This window comes from Poecilia latipinna, unplaced genomic scaffold (assembly GCF_001443285.1).
Source record: "Poecilia latipinna isolate Pla-1442-1.1 unplaced genomic scaffold, P_latipinna-1.0 Scaffold2241, whole genome shotgun sequence".
In the NCBI taxonomy this organism is placed as follows: Eukaryota; Metazoa; Chordata; class Actinopteri; order Cyprinodontiformes; family Poeciliidae; genus Poecilia; species Poecilia latipinna.
Window position 1 is genome coordinate 86,354 of NW_015114857.1, and position 15,854 is coordinate 102,207.

At 36.7% G+C, this 15,854-nt stretch overlaps 2 protein-coding genes across 6 annotated transcripts in view; one reads left to right on the top strand and one right to left on the bottom strand.

The window, feature by feature from the left end:
• Window positions 1-6,234, bottom strand: part of col9a1b (collagen, type IX, alpha 1b) — a 22,704-nt gene extending 16,470 nt beyond the window's left edge. The window contains exons 1-11 of one of the 4 annotated variants that reach the window (XM_015018177.1): window positions 6,222-6,234; window positions 3,989-4,112; window positions 3,520-3,808; window positions 3,015-3,086; window positions 2,870-2,905; window positions 2,721-2,783; window positions 1,781-1,834; window positions 1,379-1,414; window positions 1,254-1,277; window positions 1,105-1,158; window positions 168-221 (exon numbers count right to left, since the gene is read on the bottom strand). In XM_015018177.1, coding sequence (XP_014873663.1) covers window positions 168-221; window positions 1,105-1,158; window positions 1,254-1,277; window positions 1,379-1,414; window positions 1,781-1,834; window positions 2,721-2,783; window positions 2,870-2,905; window positions 3,015-3,086; window positions 3,520-3,594 — 468 coding nt within the window. In that variant the 5' untranslated portion in view covers window positions 3,595-3,808; window positions 3,989-4,112; window positions 6,222-6,234. Of the gene's footprint in view, window positions 1-167; window positions 222-1,104; window positions 1,159-1,253; window positions 1,278-1,378; window positions 1,415-1,780; window positions 1,835-2,720; window positions 2,784-2,869; window positions 2,906-3,014; window positions 3,087-3,519; window positions 3,809-3,988; window positions 5,222-6,221 lie in introns of those variants that run through there. The other 3 variants (XM_015018179.1, XM_015018178.1, XM_015018176.1) reach the window with 3 other exon arrangements.
• Window positions 6,235-9,149: 2,915 nt separating this feature from the next.
• Window positions 9,150-15,252, top strand: LOC106936915 (protein FAM135A-like). Of its 2 annotated transcripts, XM_015018172.1 has the most exons (7): window positions 9,150-9,449; window positions 10,945-11,074; window positions 13,541-13,620; window positions 14,223-14,362; window positions 14,578-14,648; window positions 14,738-14,911; window positions 15,012-15,252. In XM_015018172.1, the coding sequence occupies exons 2-7, from the start codon at window positions 10,998-11,000 to the stop codon at window positions 15,235-15,237; spliced, it is 768 nt and encodes a 255-aa protein (XP_014873658.1). In that variant the 5' UTR covers window positions 9,150-9,449; window positions 10,945-10,997; the 3' UTR covers window positions 15,238-15,252. The 2 variants fall into 2 exon arrangements, with proteins under 2 accessions (XP_014873658.1, XP_014873659.1); XM_015018173.1 differs by lacking the exons at window positions 14,738-14,911; window positions 15,012-15,252 and having other exon boundaries at window positions 9,151-9,449; window positions 14,578-14,652.
• The last annotated feature ends 602 nt before the right edge of the window (window positions 15,253-15,854 follow it).

The window sequence follows — 15,854 nt, forward strand, 5'->3', positions numbered from 1 at the left end:
GTTTATGTAAACAAAAATGGATTCAGGGTTTCCTTTCTTTTTTTTTTTTTTTTTTTTTTTTTTTTACTGAATTACTGAATTTAATTACATCTTTGATGATATTCATTTTATTTGAGATGCACTTGTGTATGGAAACGTATTCAAATTAAACATGTTTTCTCACTTACTCTGGGCCCCGATGGTCCACGGGGTCCTTGTGGCCCTCTCACACCCATTGCTCCCTATGCAAAAACATAAATGCATTAAATCAAACTAGAGATTAGATTAATGATCATTCTGTAGATTCCACAGCACTGAATCTACTAGCCAGCCATTACAACAATAACTTATACTAGTAAGTATATTAATGAAAAGTACGTCCAAAAGTTGTAGCTGGAATAAAAAAAAATTTGGTTATTTCAAAGTACCATAAAAAAACTATTTTTAGCTTTCACCTGTATTACATGTGGGTAAATAAATAGCTGAATGTGTAATTAGTCTGACAGGAAGCTACTGAAACATTTGAAAACAGATGCAGTGGTGAAGAATATCTTTTTGCAAACTAGTTTGTGTTGCATAGCATATAAATATGCTGTCGGCTGTATTGTGTTTGCATAAATATTTTCAGCAGTCCACAGAACAAAATACATCCTTGTGTGGTTTCACCTTGTTTTACATGACTCCTCGAATTCTGTTTTAATACAGGATATTTTTACTTTATCTGAAATCAATACAAGAAAATATTCTAGTTTAACTTGCATTTGATGTGAAACGTGTTGCAATAATTTTGTGCATTATATGCATAAGGCTTCAGATGCTGCAGTGCAATGCTGTAGTGCCATGTCCACTAAGTAGATCTAAGTTGGGTTATTCGGATTTTTATTTGACATTTCTGTGCAGATACTTAGTTTGGATACACAGGAATTCTTATGCAGAGCTGAGAAGTGTTTTTAAATAGTAAGAAATTATAAAAACCATAATAACAACAACAAAGAACAATCATCCATATTCCACTTATTAACTTATATTTTGCTTCTAAATAACATAGATTTCATGTTTATTTAGTTATTTGCCATTATTAGATTTAAAACCCCAAAAAGAAACTAATTCTTGCTTTTTCCTTACAGGAGGTCCAACTTTTCCCAGTTCACCCAGAAGTCCTCCAGGCCCAGGTGGTCCCTGTTTAAAGGTACATTTCATGTATTATATAATATTGTTATTTTTATTCAATGCAAATGTTTGTTTTGATATTGTTACATATAAGGGTTACTTACAGGGGATCCATCAGGCCCAACACCCTAAAGGGAAATTGCCAGTATGAAAATTGGGTGTGTACAAGACACTAAAACTGGAATATGTGAACATATAAAATGACTCTTGGACTGCCATGTTTACTCACAGCAGCTCCGCGAGGTCCGGACTTTCCAGGTTCACCCTGAGGAAAGGAAATAAACACATTTTATTCAGAAATACTGCAGGAAGTGAGAAAACAGGAGTACTGAGCGGCTAAAATTAAGCTGTGCGAGCTTGTAGACAGTCAGAATTAACATTCCACCGGCACAATCATATGACTGGGGCTGGGCATACTTGACCCAGCAATATTAAGCCTAATGAGGAGCAATGTTGGAGCTTCATGCCCCACAGGGATTACTTAGGCTTGCAGGATTATGTCTCATTTGTCAAGAGGAATTGGTTTATGCGCTGCGACTCTTGCTGCCAAGCCAAAACAGCGGATAGCAGCCTGGCACAGTTTCACTGACAGCCTCCGAAGTACAAAAGTAAAGGCTCACTGGTCACTCACTTTCTGTCCCGGGGGACCGTCAGGCCCAGGGTCCCCAACAGGGCCGGTCAAACCCTGTAGCGGAAACACAACCAGATAAAGTCACACATTTTGAAGCGAATTAGTATCAATGTTTTCAATACATATAGGTAGAAATCTATATCCCACATGAGCATATCTTTTTCAAATTCCATCAAAATCTTAATGTACGTGTGAGATGATAAAACACACTCATGCTTATTAAATATTTACACATAAAAGAAGCTTTTCCTTTGATCATACACTGCATCTGTTTTCAACTTTAAATAGCGTATATAGAAAGTTATCTACCCTAAGCCAGACGTCTAAACTCTCAGACTGCTCAGTTGGGAGCAGCATTCCTGTCCGGATCTCTTCAAACAAACAAACTGAAAGAAGTCATTCCACACCGGTTTGAGGATTCTCAACCGGAGACACTAGCAGTGTCCCAATAGAGCACCTATTGTTTTCAGAATCCTGCTAGGTATTCTCCACACAGGTACCAGATAGAAGTGTTCATTATCCCTTTATACTGGGAATTTAATAAAGCACGTAAAATAGAACCATTATATTAAGGCAAGTTATCATACAGTCATTTTTACAATTCCGCCAACAGCTAAAATGTGCGATTTATTGGCTCCTGCTGTCATAACCTTGCCCTCTAACTTAATTATACCGAGGCGTGATGCTGCTCTGAATTTGTTAATCCTGTTAAATAAATTCCTTACATTTTTTGCACCTATTTTCCCTCAATAACCCCCTGTACACATATAATGCTTCCTAGGTCTCTACAAAACTAATGTGAAACATGAGCTCTTTGGTGGGAGGATAACACTTTGCAGTTCCACCCACAGAACCAGCTCAAAGATGGCAAGCTGACCTCATCGTGACCATTAACATGGCGAGCAGATATTATATGAAACATTAAACAAAGACTACTCACATCATTTCCAGGAATTCCGGGTAACCCTGAAGAACCGGGTTTACCTGCATCCCCATCAGGGCCCTACAAGATTAAAGATCCCATAAATGATTCACCAGCAATTGTAGGAAACAACAAGAGATTGGAAATTGATTAAATTTCATAGTTACAGGAAAACCGTCCTGGCCGTCTAACCCCCGTTCACCCTGAAAGAAAAGGCATGCAATTTTATTGGTCAACAAAAGCTATTTGCAAACATTGTTAGCATTTGCATCAAAATATGGATATTTTTTTTACAAAGTTAAAGTAACTCACAGCTATGCCATCAACTCCTGGGACTCCTGGGACTCCTGGGGGTCCAGGTGGGCCAGAGGGCCCTTGATTCGTCTGTGTGAAATGGTTATTTTAGAAAAAGAAGAAAAAAGAAAGGAGGTTTTGTGTTGATTTTTATTTGAAGTTTCTGCTAAATTTGTCCTTTCTTAGATCAACATGCAACAGTACAGCTAATGTATAAGAAAGAACAGGTGCACCACTTCATCGCATGATGTGAGATGAAATCAGCACACCTGCCTAGAGTGGAAAGGCTGGCTTCTTTTAGAGATTGAACTATATTTCTGTTAAAATACCAGACTTTACAAGAAAATAATATTTCTAAAGGAAATTGTCTGTAGATTGTCAAATAATTTAGTTTTATAAAATAATCTGAACAATCAACCACAAAAGTTTGCAAAAAATTACATTTTGCATGCAAATAGAGAATACTCATTTGCACCTTCCGTCTTAACTAAAGGTTAAGACAGAATCACATTAAAGGTCTTACTTGAGAGAAGCAGAGGAGAACAAGCTGCAGGATCACCACCAGAAAAGACCCTTTAATGCCTGCAAACCCAGCCATGATCTTCCCAGGAGTAGGAAAGGGTGAACGTTGGAGTCCTTTCCTCAGAGGGAGCCGCCGTCAAAACAAGGCAGCTAAGTCCACTGCAGCTTTCCTGCTACACGGTGCAAGGTCCCAGGGCTGTCAGGGGCTCATGCATATTCATATAAAGACTGGAAACAGAAAGGTGATTGGAGGAGGCCTTCAGGGGCCTTGACAGGGAAGGGGGGCCACCCTGCAGTAAGCACCAATGAGCAGCGTCAGCGGGCAATTTAACCTCTGCTACAACCAGACTACAAGCAGTTTGTCCATACTTTAGATTTTTATGTCCAACTGATTTTTACTGTTAAAATTTTGAAGAACAAAACTTTTTGAACACTACTTAAATGTATTCCTGTACTACCAATTATTTTACCTTTAGATCAATATCCAATAGTCAAACATTTGTTTCTGACACTTGTCAGGACGCTTTTGGTCTTACTGTGGCAGGGAGAACATATTCAGCCTCTGTCCCGGGTCAGCATTGACTGGAGTTCAAACTACATGAAAAAGGAAAAAAAAACAACAACATAACATTACAATGAAATGTCTGCAGAGACATCTTTTAATCAAGCAGTGTCTGAGTGTTTAAAAAAAAAGAAAAAGAAATAGAGAGCAAAAGAAACAAACTGACAAAGAAGGGAAGATTTTCCTACCATTCTTTCATTTTGTTGCTCTGTTTCGTTGACTGGCATGAAAAAAAAAATGCCTCTGGATCAAACCAAAACATCTCTGAGCAACTTTCTACGAGTAGACATGAATTATTGAAGTTAATTTGTTATTGAATAATAAATTATTGAAGTTTAAATTACTTTAAATTCTCAGTTGTCAGAGGGCGTAAAAAACTTCCCCCAGGAGGAAAATATAATTAGATTCACTTCTTTATGCTCTTTTTTTTCTCCATTTTATTTCTTCCTAAATAGACGTGTGGTATGTTGGTTACTTTTTATACAGAAATTGTCATCGTTTTCACAGTTTTGCTGTGTATGTGTTTGCAGTTGCAGCAGAACACGCTGGCTCTTTCTTGAGCTTTGCCCTCCCAGGGTCTTTTTTTTTTTTTTTTTTTTTTGGTGTAGTGGAATATTCTGAGAACCAAACATGACTGTACCGCCTCAAAGGTAAATTCCAGCGGTATTCCCCATAGATAAACTGATTTAAATCAGAAAAGATGGACTCTGATGACTGTGATCAAATTAAGCACCTATTGCGTTTTAGATCTACAGATCATGTACACAGTTGTGAAGATGCCATATCGTTGTATTGTTGTTGTGCAGCTCGGATAAGATCAGTCTTTGATGTTCAGCACCATGGACAGGGTAAGTGGTGTTTAAAACAACTCAACCACTAGATGTCAGTCATCACCCACACAAAAAAACACAAACAAAAAACCACCCACTGCAGTAAACCTTGTGTTTATTGTTAAGTTAAATCCAGGGTCTGTCTCATAAGAGAAATCATGAAGAGATGGTACCGCAAGCTTCCTAAGTGCTTCTCTTCTTGCCAGCTCAGCAATGTGGAATTGAGACATACACAATGGTTAAATACAAAAATCATCAGATCCTGCAGCATAATCCTTTCAAGAAACTCAAACATGAATCTTGTCTTTTATTTGTGCTTGGCACCACCATTATTGAATTGATTTTTAACCCTAATTTTCCGTAACGTGGTGGAACAGCTGCTCTTTTTGACACCTCCGGTAGTACTCAAAATCATGTTCCGTGATTCAAACCTTAGAAATGATTTTCCTTACCGCTCATTTGGGTAAACGAGAACCCCCCCCACCCCCACTTCCTTCACATGAACGCCAGCTTGAGGTGGAATCCTCACAGCTATAAAACGGGGAGAAGAAAGCAAAAGCAGTGTGTTAGTAGTCAGGGTAAGTCTGTGCATCTTGTGGCGAGGGAACAAAAGCTCTGTGTTTGGAAAGCTGTGCCACTGCCTTGAATAAATATTAGGCTATCTCTCTGAGTGTTTGTGATTCTTGCAACATCACTTAAGCTCTCAAGATTAACTTGTTTTTACTAAATGTCAGAATTGGAATCTAAAGGCTGTAATTGAGTGTGAATAAATCATCTAGAAAAGAGCTATTCTTCCATTTTCCAGGAGCCTGTGCTGCTCTGAAAGCCTGCTGCTATTCAGCAGTTTGGCTCAGGACTTATATTTTATTATTCCACTTTTGCCACAGCTGTACATGTCAGTTGCATTTTAAAATAAGGGTAACACAAACCACGGTATGTGCAACATGGAATATTGACAAGCACAGCGACACTGTAGAGAAACCATCTGAGGAAAGGCAAAACAATGCAAACATACATCTTTGTGGTATAACAAACTTGCAGAAAACGTCATAAAACAGGTCTGGAAATCACCAAATGACTCATTGCATAGAAGCAAAGAAATGGCATTGGTCATGTTTAAAGCAAAGCTTGGTGGTTTGTATTACAGCAAACCAAAAAAGTCTTGCTTAAATAAAAGGTTTTGTTTTGTGTTTTTGAGTCATCTTTATATATATATATATATATATATATATATATATATATATATATATATATATATATATATATATATATATAAATCCGTGTGAGTGCTAAGCATCATAGATTACTTACCCCGAAAGGTCCTCCCAAAAGGCAGCAGCAGCAGCAGCAGCAGCAGCAGCAGCAGCAGCGTGAGAACAGCGTGCAGTTTCTGAAATACAGAATCAAAAACAAACTGCTTGTATCACTTTATGAGATAGAGACAGTTTCATGCAGAGTGGAATTGCTGTTTAATTATTGCTTTAACGGCTGATCTGGATCAATAAACGGACATGCAGCTGAGACAGTGACTATTAGAGTAATTGCTTATCCTGGGAATCCACCTATTCCACAGATTGAATTGGAATGTAGCAATAGCTATTTGGTTATTTTTAGTCACACTTCCAGGAGTGAACACAATATTGCATTGTCACACTGTAAGTGGAAGTGAAAAACTTCAGATCACACAGTGAGGTACCTGATCCGGATTTTAAAAACATGTTTTGTGGTAATCGCTTCATGTGAATTTTATGGTTAATCATCGGGAATTGCTGAACTAATTTGACTCCATCAAACTTCCTCCCAACAGCCCACTGTTCTTAATTTGGTTTAACTGATCAAATTATGTTCCTCCAATAGTACCAACGAGATTGGTTGCAGCATGAGGGGTTTTCTAGGCAACCCATTACTTCTGTATGTGATACACTTTGTTTTTGCAAATATAATCAAGGTTTCATAAATCGAAACCCAATTTTCAAAATTTCAGAAAACTAATCTCTGCTACATGTAAATTGAATGTATACATTAAAATTAAATTTAGCAGAGATTAGTTAAAACTCAGAGTAAGATTACATTAAACTGAACAGCAATTACTTCACTCTAGTTCAGAATTTATAATACATTATAAATTCTGAACTAGAGTGAAGTAATTGCTGTCCAGTTTAATCAATACTGAAGTTTTATTTAACTTTACATATAAATAACCTCAGTGATGGCATAATTACTTTGAAAAAGTAGCTTTAATCGGATTACTGATTACTCCTTGAAAAAGTAATTTAGATTACTGTTTACTTGACTTGGAAAGTAGCAAAGTTACATTAATTGTAACTTTTTTAGTTACTTTCAGCAGTTGTTGACAATAATCTTCCACCACTTGTGGAAATTACATTGATCTTTGCCAATACTCAATTGCAAGTTATTGCATGATGGTAACATCAACTGTGTGTATCTACTTATTAGGTTGAACTGAGGGGGATTGTTTAATGGTTACAAAAGTAAAAAAAAAAAAAAAACTTGCGTAATTTTTGCATGTTTTTGTGTATTCCACTATTACTTCCTCCCTGCCCCAGCCTCCAGGTTCTGCTTTACGGCCCTGTGTTTGCTGTCACAGCGCAGCCCACCTTTTCACTTCCATGAACATGGAAAGTACTCTTGGTCAGTTAACCTGTTGTTGTGTCTCTGCTCTGTCTTCTCTCACCGCCAGTCGGTCATGGGTGGCAGATGGCTGCTGGTACTGAGCCCAGTTCTGGTTCTGCTGGAAGTTTCTCCCTGGTAGAGGGGAGTTCTTCTTCTCCACTGTCACAACATGCATGCTCTGTATGGAGGGACTGCTGTAAAGTCAACAACTCAACACAAGCGATTTGCTGTCGCCCCCTGCTGGTCAGGTGAATGCCGTAAGTAATGACTCCATACAATCTGCAGGGTTTTATTTGGCACAATCAGGAGAACTTTCCATGTTTGTGGAAATTAAAAGGAGAAGGAGAACGGTTAGGTGATGGCAGCATCATGTCAGCCAATGTCCTTTTCCAGGAAGCAACCACACAGCTAATCAACGTCAGACCAGGTGTAGCTTCTGTGGAGAGAAAAATAACGGAAAAAAACAAAAAATAACAAATTGAAATAACAAATGTAGTAAAAACAGAAAATGACAAACAGCAGCATGAATACAGACAGATCACAATAAACCAGTCTAAGCCTTCTCATAATAAATGTCATTACCATGGTAATGCTAAAATGATGCAAGAACACATTCTCAAAATCAATATACATCAAATTCTAACATTTAACACTGAAATTGGAAGGCATTTTATATATCTAAAACAAATAAACAAAACAAAATTAATTATGAAGTCTCCAAACAAAATTGCCCATAAAAAAGAAAACTTAAAAACATTTTTGAAGTGTTCCCTGTAGTCTATTTGGACAACATATTTATCATTGTGGTAGAAAATGCTGTTTTCTTCTCATACAGAATCTTACAAATCTTGTTATAAAGTCTGATTGGAAACCTATTTTATTTATTTATTTGTATTTATTTATTTTGCATTGTTGCATCTTCCAAATACAATCAAATCAAAAATTGCCACTAAAAGCAGATTTTGTTGCTGGTCATTGCAAAAATTTATGCATATATATTTTGAAGAAGAGACTTGCACTTTCTAAGTAAAGCAGACAGATGCTAGTCAAAAGTCTCACTTTTTTATATGAAGGATTGCTTTGACAAGATTTAAATTCCTTGGTCGAAAAAACAACTGACGATAAACAGATTGAAATAAAGTTTTAATAATAAAGATTAATTTGAATAGTCTTCAATTAATCAACATTTATTAAATGAAAAATGTTGTTGGCCTTTTAAAAAAAAAGCTCAAATGTTAGTCTTAGAAATAGAAGCCTGCATAGATTATACCTAATATTATTGGTTTCTTAAATCCTTAATTTAAACCAGGCGGGATTAACCTTCAAAATAAAGCTCGCAGATGACCTTTAGAATTAAATTATTTCACTAGTTAGATAAAAAAAAAAGTGCGAAATAACTAATGGCTCAAAAAGACCATTTTGATGGATGTTATATGTTAGGTTATGTCATTACTGTAGGACTAAACAAGCAACATAGGAACATTTTTTAAAATGATAATTATTTTTATTATTATAATAATTATTCGTATTGTTTCTGACTCTTGTATTTGTAGTCGTTGGTACTGACAGTCCATTCACAGGAAGCAATTTTGTCAGCTGCTCCTGTGTAATGTGCGGCTGAGCGCAGTTAAGTGCTAAGGGAGCAGCAGCTGCCGTCAACTCCTCAGATTGAGCACTGTTAGCTGAATTTGCATAGCAAGCACAGCTATGTCTGACGGCTACATGGCCGCTCCTCTTCTTATCCCATTTTAGCGGTCCGTGTCAAGTCAGTTTTACCGAATAAGAAAGAACGATAGAACGAAGAGAGGTGTTTTCAGTCTGTAGCCACTAGTTAAAGGACAACAGCAGAAGTGAAATTGGAGCTAACATTGGTTAGCGAGCTAATGTTAGCTTGCCAACGCAATGGTGAGTAGCGTTAGCTTGCTTGTCTGTCTGTGTAATGTTTCCCTGTGACAACTGCTCGGTTTTTGGCTAACCGTGGTTGCAGACTGGCAACCAAAATGGAATTATTTTCGTTCTTTTTATATACATTTCATCCTTGTTGTGTCGAACCTCTGTTTTGTTGGCCTTTCTGTCGTTTGTTACCTCAAAAAGTGAAACCATACCGATGCAGAGATTCTGCCCACCAGGATTCGGAGACTTGTCACCCCCACTCATATTCGGAATGGAATCAAACTTACTACGTGTCTCAAGATTTCTTGCTATGCATTATTAAACTCGTCAATGTTAGCTACTCTTCAGACTTGTGAAAAAGAGGAACTGCCCCACCGATTGATTAAGGCCTTACGTCTTAACATGATTAGTATATGTGTGTAGTTGTTTTATTTTATTTTTTTTAATGTGCCCTTGTTTGAGCTCTAAGTGCAAGACGGAATTTCTCTTTACTGAAAAACAAGACAGACACGCACAAAAAAACCTGCAGGCTTAAAATTCTTACATCTAAGCTGCTGGTGGAAGGTTTCCGACCTTTTTTGCATGTATTTGAATAGCAGTTTCCAAAGATGGTTGTGCTGTTGTATTTGTATGTGGTTTTCTGTTGACCTTTTGATTAGGGGCATTGGTTGCCCTTAAGTTTCAGCAACACTAAGCAATATCACGGCCTGTTAAACAGATATTTTTAGTTGTCAGCACTGTGCAAACAGATCTTTAAGTCGAAGTCCCTGTTACTTAGCTATTATAAACGTGTGACCCTCTTTTGATCAAGCAGACTACATCGTTTTTTCTTTCTGTTGTTGTTTTTGTCTATTAATAACTGCCAGTTATCTGTTTACCATTCTATTGCAAATAATACGTTTGGATATGAATATACATTTACTGCAGCAGGTTAGCAGTTACATGGTTTTCAATTGCATTCTTCTGCAGTTTGCTGCATTATTAGATTTTGATTTAAGTTTATCTAGTCATATAGTTTGACTTTTTTTTTTAAACGACTAGATAAATCATCTGTATCCCCACTGAGGCGCCTATTATGCCATCTTAAATTCATAAATCTACATTAATAAATGGTTCTTTATTGATGTTTCATTTTTGGTTTTTATTATTGGCATTTACACCGCTGTGCTTTTGTCATAGTGACTATAAGCACTAATAATATCACTGTGCCTGTGTCTTACTTGTGTTTTACTTGACTCAGTAAAACACAGTCAGCTCAAACAGTATTGAGTCTAGTATTTGTGAAATAATAAATACAACAAATATCATGGACAAATTCTGGCTGCATTTGTATTTGGTACAAGAACATTGAAATGTCATGTAACATACTTTATATGTATGTTATATGGCATACATATAACATGTAATTAACGATACCTGAACTGTAATTCCAGTCCTTCAACTATTTCTGCTAAGTTTCTTCCAGAGCTTCTTGGGAATAATTAGTCTATGTTCATTTTCCTTACAGGAGTACAGATGTATCCGAGATAATGTTAGGCACCTCTGCCTGTATTGACCAAGATGACTGAAGTTCAGGCCACAGTGGAGTTCTCTGTGGAGCTCCACAAGTTCTACAATGTGGACCTGTTCCAGAGAGGGTGAGTTTTTTCCAGGATGCTTAAGATTGTTCTCTCTTTTTGTTGAGACTTACCTCAATGGTAGTTAATTGATGTTTTACCCATAAAATCCTTTACCCAGTGCTCTGTTGAAGGCGTTTGTGATTTATTTTATTCTGCACTTTAAAGGGATTTACAAAAACTAACGCGTTGTGGTTTGTCTCGGAGGGGGAACAGATTGTGTTCTGATTGACCAAGCCAATCTAGGACAGATGGCAGACTCTCTTGGACCTCCAGGCATTTTCAGCAGACTCAATTTTATGTTCTTAGCAAAGACAGAATTTGCCCTCTTTTATAAAATATTTCAAGCAGTACTTAAAACATCATCTTGCTATCTAGATAAAAAAATTTTAATAATGGGAATGACGGGGGGAGGTTAAAGTCAACACTTCTGGCATGAGTGATGTGTTGTTTCTGAGATCTTGCAGATCTTTTATGCAGGTTGAGGATAGAGATTAACTTTTTTTTTTTTTTTGTCATAAATTGTTGTTGAAATCCCATTTTAAAGAGATACCAGAGGTAATGTGAGGCCGGTGTAGTGAATAGGAAGACCGGTTAGAGGAAGTGGTCTTGGTACAGTTCCAATGAACTCCAGTGCTGTTTGTTTATGGTGTGAATGTGATCCACTTCACCCAACACAACTACCAGGTGAATGCTGCAAGCCAAATGCATTCCCAAAGCCAGGTTTGCATAGCATCTTGGGATGCAATTTTTGTAGTTTTTGTAAAGCTTTTAAACCCAGTGCCATTTTTAAGACATCTTCTGATAATAATTTTGCCAAGAAAAAAAAAAACTAATTATATACTTCATACTAACTTGAAACTCATCTACTGATTCAGGCCAGTTGATGGGTATGAAAACGCTCCATGAGTCAGTGCACAGATGAATGCTACCTCTTGCTGAGAACTGCTAGTCAGCTGACTGAAAAAGGTGACGACATGTTTACTTCGCTTGCAGGAAATCGGTCGTCTCTTTTGTAAATATTTTCATTTGTGAAGAGCATGGGCAGTCATGATGTGAAAACTAAATTAACATTATTCCCTTTGTTTATTTATATGTGGCATGTCTTGGATTTCATTTATAATGAAAGCATTTAGATCATTTTGTAAAACTAGAGGTACACCGATTGCAGTCTTCTGGCTGATTGCCGATTACTAATCTTTAAAAAGCCTGACCTGCCGATTTCGATTTTGGGCGATACTGACATTTTTTGCCTGAAATGTTGCTAAATATATCAATGCATATCCGTAAACCTCTGTTTAAGTTGAATTGGTATGAAGAGTTTGTTCTTTGGAGGCTTTCTCAGAACACATTTTATACTCTTAGTTTAACTTTTTGACATTAATAACTGAATGTGTCAAACATTCATCTTATTGTTTTTTTTTTTTAAGGTGGAGCCTCTCACCCAAATCTCTCTGATAAGAGAATCCCAAAGATTTGAGAATAAATGTCTATAGATAGAACAATAACCTCCAACTGTTAAATAAAAATGACTGTAACTGCGTTTCTATGACCAGCTTCTCTGAAATTTATTGTGGTATGCTCAGTTCTGCAATGCTAGCAATCATGGAATGATGGATCTAAAAAATGAAAATAAATCCTGTGGGAAGATATAAATACTCCACAAATTCACTTTAGGCTCAGTTTGGTTAAGGCAACAGTAAATTTAAAGTCATCTATATTTCACAGCAGAACTATTGCTAATTTTTAAGCTAACCTTTAATACTTCTAATAACATTGTCTCGAGTAAAAGAATAGGCATATTTGACGGATGTATTTTGTAACTGTTTCTACTAAGGATCCTATATGTATAGAGCACAGACTGTATCAATTATTGTGTAACAAACTCATTGTTTCCACATTTGTGGGCCGGATATGACTCAAACTGTGAGCTAATCATCATCTCTTTGGTTTGATCCCTGACTTCTACAGTCCATTTCTATTTATGCGTTGATGAAGATTTGGAGGACAATAAATACTTTTCGATGTTAAAAAAATAAATACATATGTCTAGTCTTTTATAGTTCTCCGCCAGGTTAAACAAGACTGGAATGTGTTATTAAAATACTTTTACCTGACTTCATAGAAACTTGGAGGGACAAAATGCCAACCAGTGTTCAAGCTGCTCTTGTTGAAATCTTCAGTATTCAGACGTTTCTTTTTACAGCAGCCATGTACTGATACCTTGGTGTTCTCTGATAAAGCTCTTTCCAGCGGCTTGTGACTCATCGGAGCTCTAAGAGCTTAGGTTTACTACATGAGTGACTGCAAAAGAAGTGCTCATTATTCATTTATGAGAGGTGTAGTGTCCTTTTACAGGACACTTGTATCTAATATGTGCAATTTGTTCTCCATTTGCAGAGTTTGTAGTAAAGATCTGGAAGCCAGTGATGCAGTTTTATTGCTTTCCTTCTTGTGATTATTTTGAAATATCTAAATCCTCTGCAGGTTCTACCAGATGCGTGGCAGTCTTAAGGTGCCTCCTCGTGTCCCACACAAAGTTGAGACCAGTCTCCTTCATCCAGGAGGTAAAGTCATATGTGCACAAAGGAGTTATTTTGCAACTGTAATTCCTAAATCAATCTTAACATAATGTGGTTTGCCCAGAGTTTGCAGTAATTCAGCTACATAATCTACATCATTCAAGAGAGAGACCTGGTTTAAACAAACATACAATTAGAAATTAGTTTCTGCTGCCACTTTTTTATGTTAGTTTTTGTGTACTCTTATGACTGCACTGTGATTTTGGTTTTTGCTTCGTTTTTGGAGGAAAATTAGATTCATTTTAATTTTCATGAAATCTTTTTGTTTCAAAAAAACTTCATTTGCACTTTAGCCTTCAGTGTCTTGTTAGGAAATATTGAGTCATTGTTTTTTTTAACAAGACACTGCCTTGGATTTTTCTAATGCTTGCATGTTTGAGTCCAACTCATCTGATGAGTCACAGAATTGGTAAAGCATAGTATGGCAGTTATTAAATGTTTCTTTTAACTTTTCTTTTACCATAGTGGAATAACTGTACAAAATGTATCTGTCAGCTTTTAAAACAAACCTAAATTTAAATGTACAATTTTGCATTTATTTAGGATTTTCTCTTAACCGCATGTATTTAATGACGGTTTCATTCTAGGCTCAGATTTGGCGTTTCCTGCTTCAGTCCAGGATGACGTCATCTGCAGCAAAACTTTCCAAATCCTGTATAAGAACGAAGAGATTGTCGTCAATGATGTTCTTCTCTTCAAAGTGATGATGCTTCTGGATGAGAAAAAGGTACGACTTGGAAAGAGAAGTGTTGCTTTAACTTGTTATTGCAAATACATTTTCTGCTATTCCACTGCTTCTTGTTTAATAATTATAAAGCGATATGTTCTTTTCCTGTTTATTGACTGTTCTGCTGTACATTTAGTTCTTTTTACGTCTACACAAAAACTTTATTTTGTGTAGTGAGGTTTCTGATTTGACTTTTTTTTTTTTTTTGTTCTCAGGTGGAAGAGTCCCTCAATGAAATGGATTTCCAGCTCTCCCTGGATTTGTATTTCACAGATGGCGATTATACGTAGGTGTATGACAGTGCGGTCCTAATTGCAGCGCCAATGTAAATCAAACACTGCTAAAACCTTTTATCTTTTATCCTTGTCCCTTCAGACCAGAAGATCCAAGCTCTCTGCAGAATATTAGCAGCCGCGTACTTCATTTGCACTTTAGCCTTCAGCGGGGCATCCACCAACACATCAATGTCATGTTTGACTACTTCCATCTGTCGGTCATCTCTGTAGCCATCCATGCCTCCCTTGTGGCACTACATCAACCCCTAATCAGGTTTGATGGGCAGAATATTTGTGCATGCCTATAGATTAAAAAAAAAAAAGTTTTATCAGTATTTACTATCCTAATCACAACTCTGGCTTTGTTTCTTTAGTTTTCCTCGACCTGTGAAAACCACATGGCTGAACCGAAACGCTCCCGCACAGAGCAAAGATTCAGTCATCCCACTTCTCGAGAATGTTGTGTTTGGCAGCAGCTATGTGAAGCAGGTGTCGCCAGATGTAAGTTATCGTTTAAAAAAAAAAAAAAAAAACAAGTTGTGGATGCTACTAAATTTATTTAGCTGTTGGAGTATTAGTTTTGGAACTCTTATTCATTAAACGGTCAGTAAAATAAGAGAAATGGAATACTTTACTCTTATGAAAGAGAAATGGTGGTGTTGAATAGTCAATAAAATACACGATTCTGCCCAATAAATTGACTTAGGGTGTTAGTTTAACACTTTTACAATTCTACCCCTCAGGTAATGATTAGTTGCATTCTTGACTGTAGAAGCTTGCAGGCATTTGATAGGTTGTTGATGGAAGAAGAGAGAAAAGAAATCGGAGCACTTTCACCGTTGGACATGAGTGATTTGGCTCTCAGCTAAGTGAGCCATCCAGATCTTCCCCTGAGATTTTGTACTGTAACTGTAACAGTCAATTAGGCAGAACAAAGATGGCACTCCTCTTTACTCCCAGGTGTGTCACTAATGCTCAGCTTGTGAATAACAACTCATTGATTGTTTTATTACTCTAATGGAATTGGCATTAAAGACAGAATAAATTTAGCACCTGTATTACCAAAATGAAGAATATTGACTTTTTTTACCCAAGAAAATAGATCTACTTTTTCTAAACTGAAAAAAAGTATTAATTTCGATCTTGTGGTCTGTCATAGTTCCTTAAGCAAAAATATGTTTGGCAAAAGTAATAGTGCTTACAAATGGTTTGAGGTT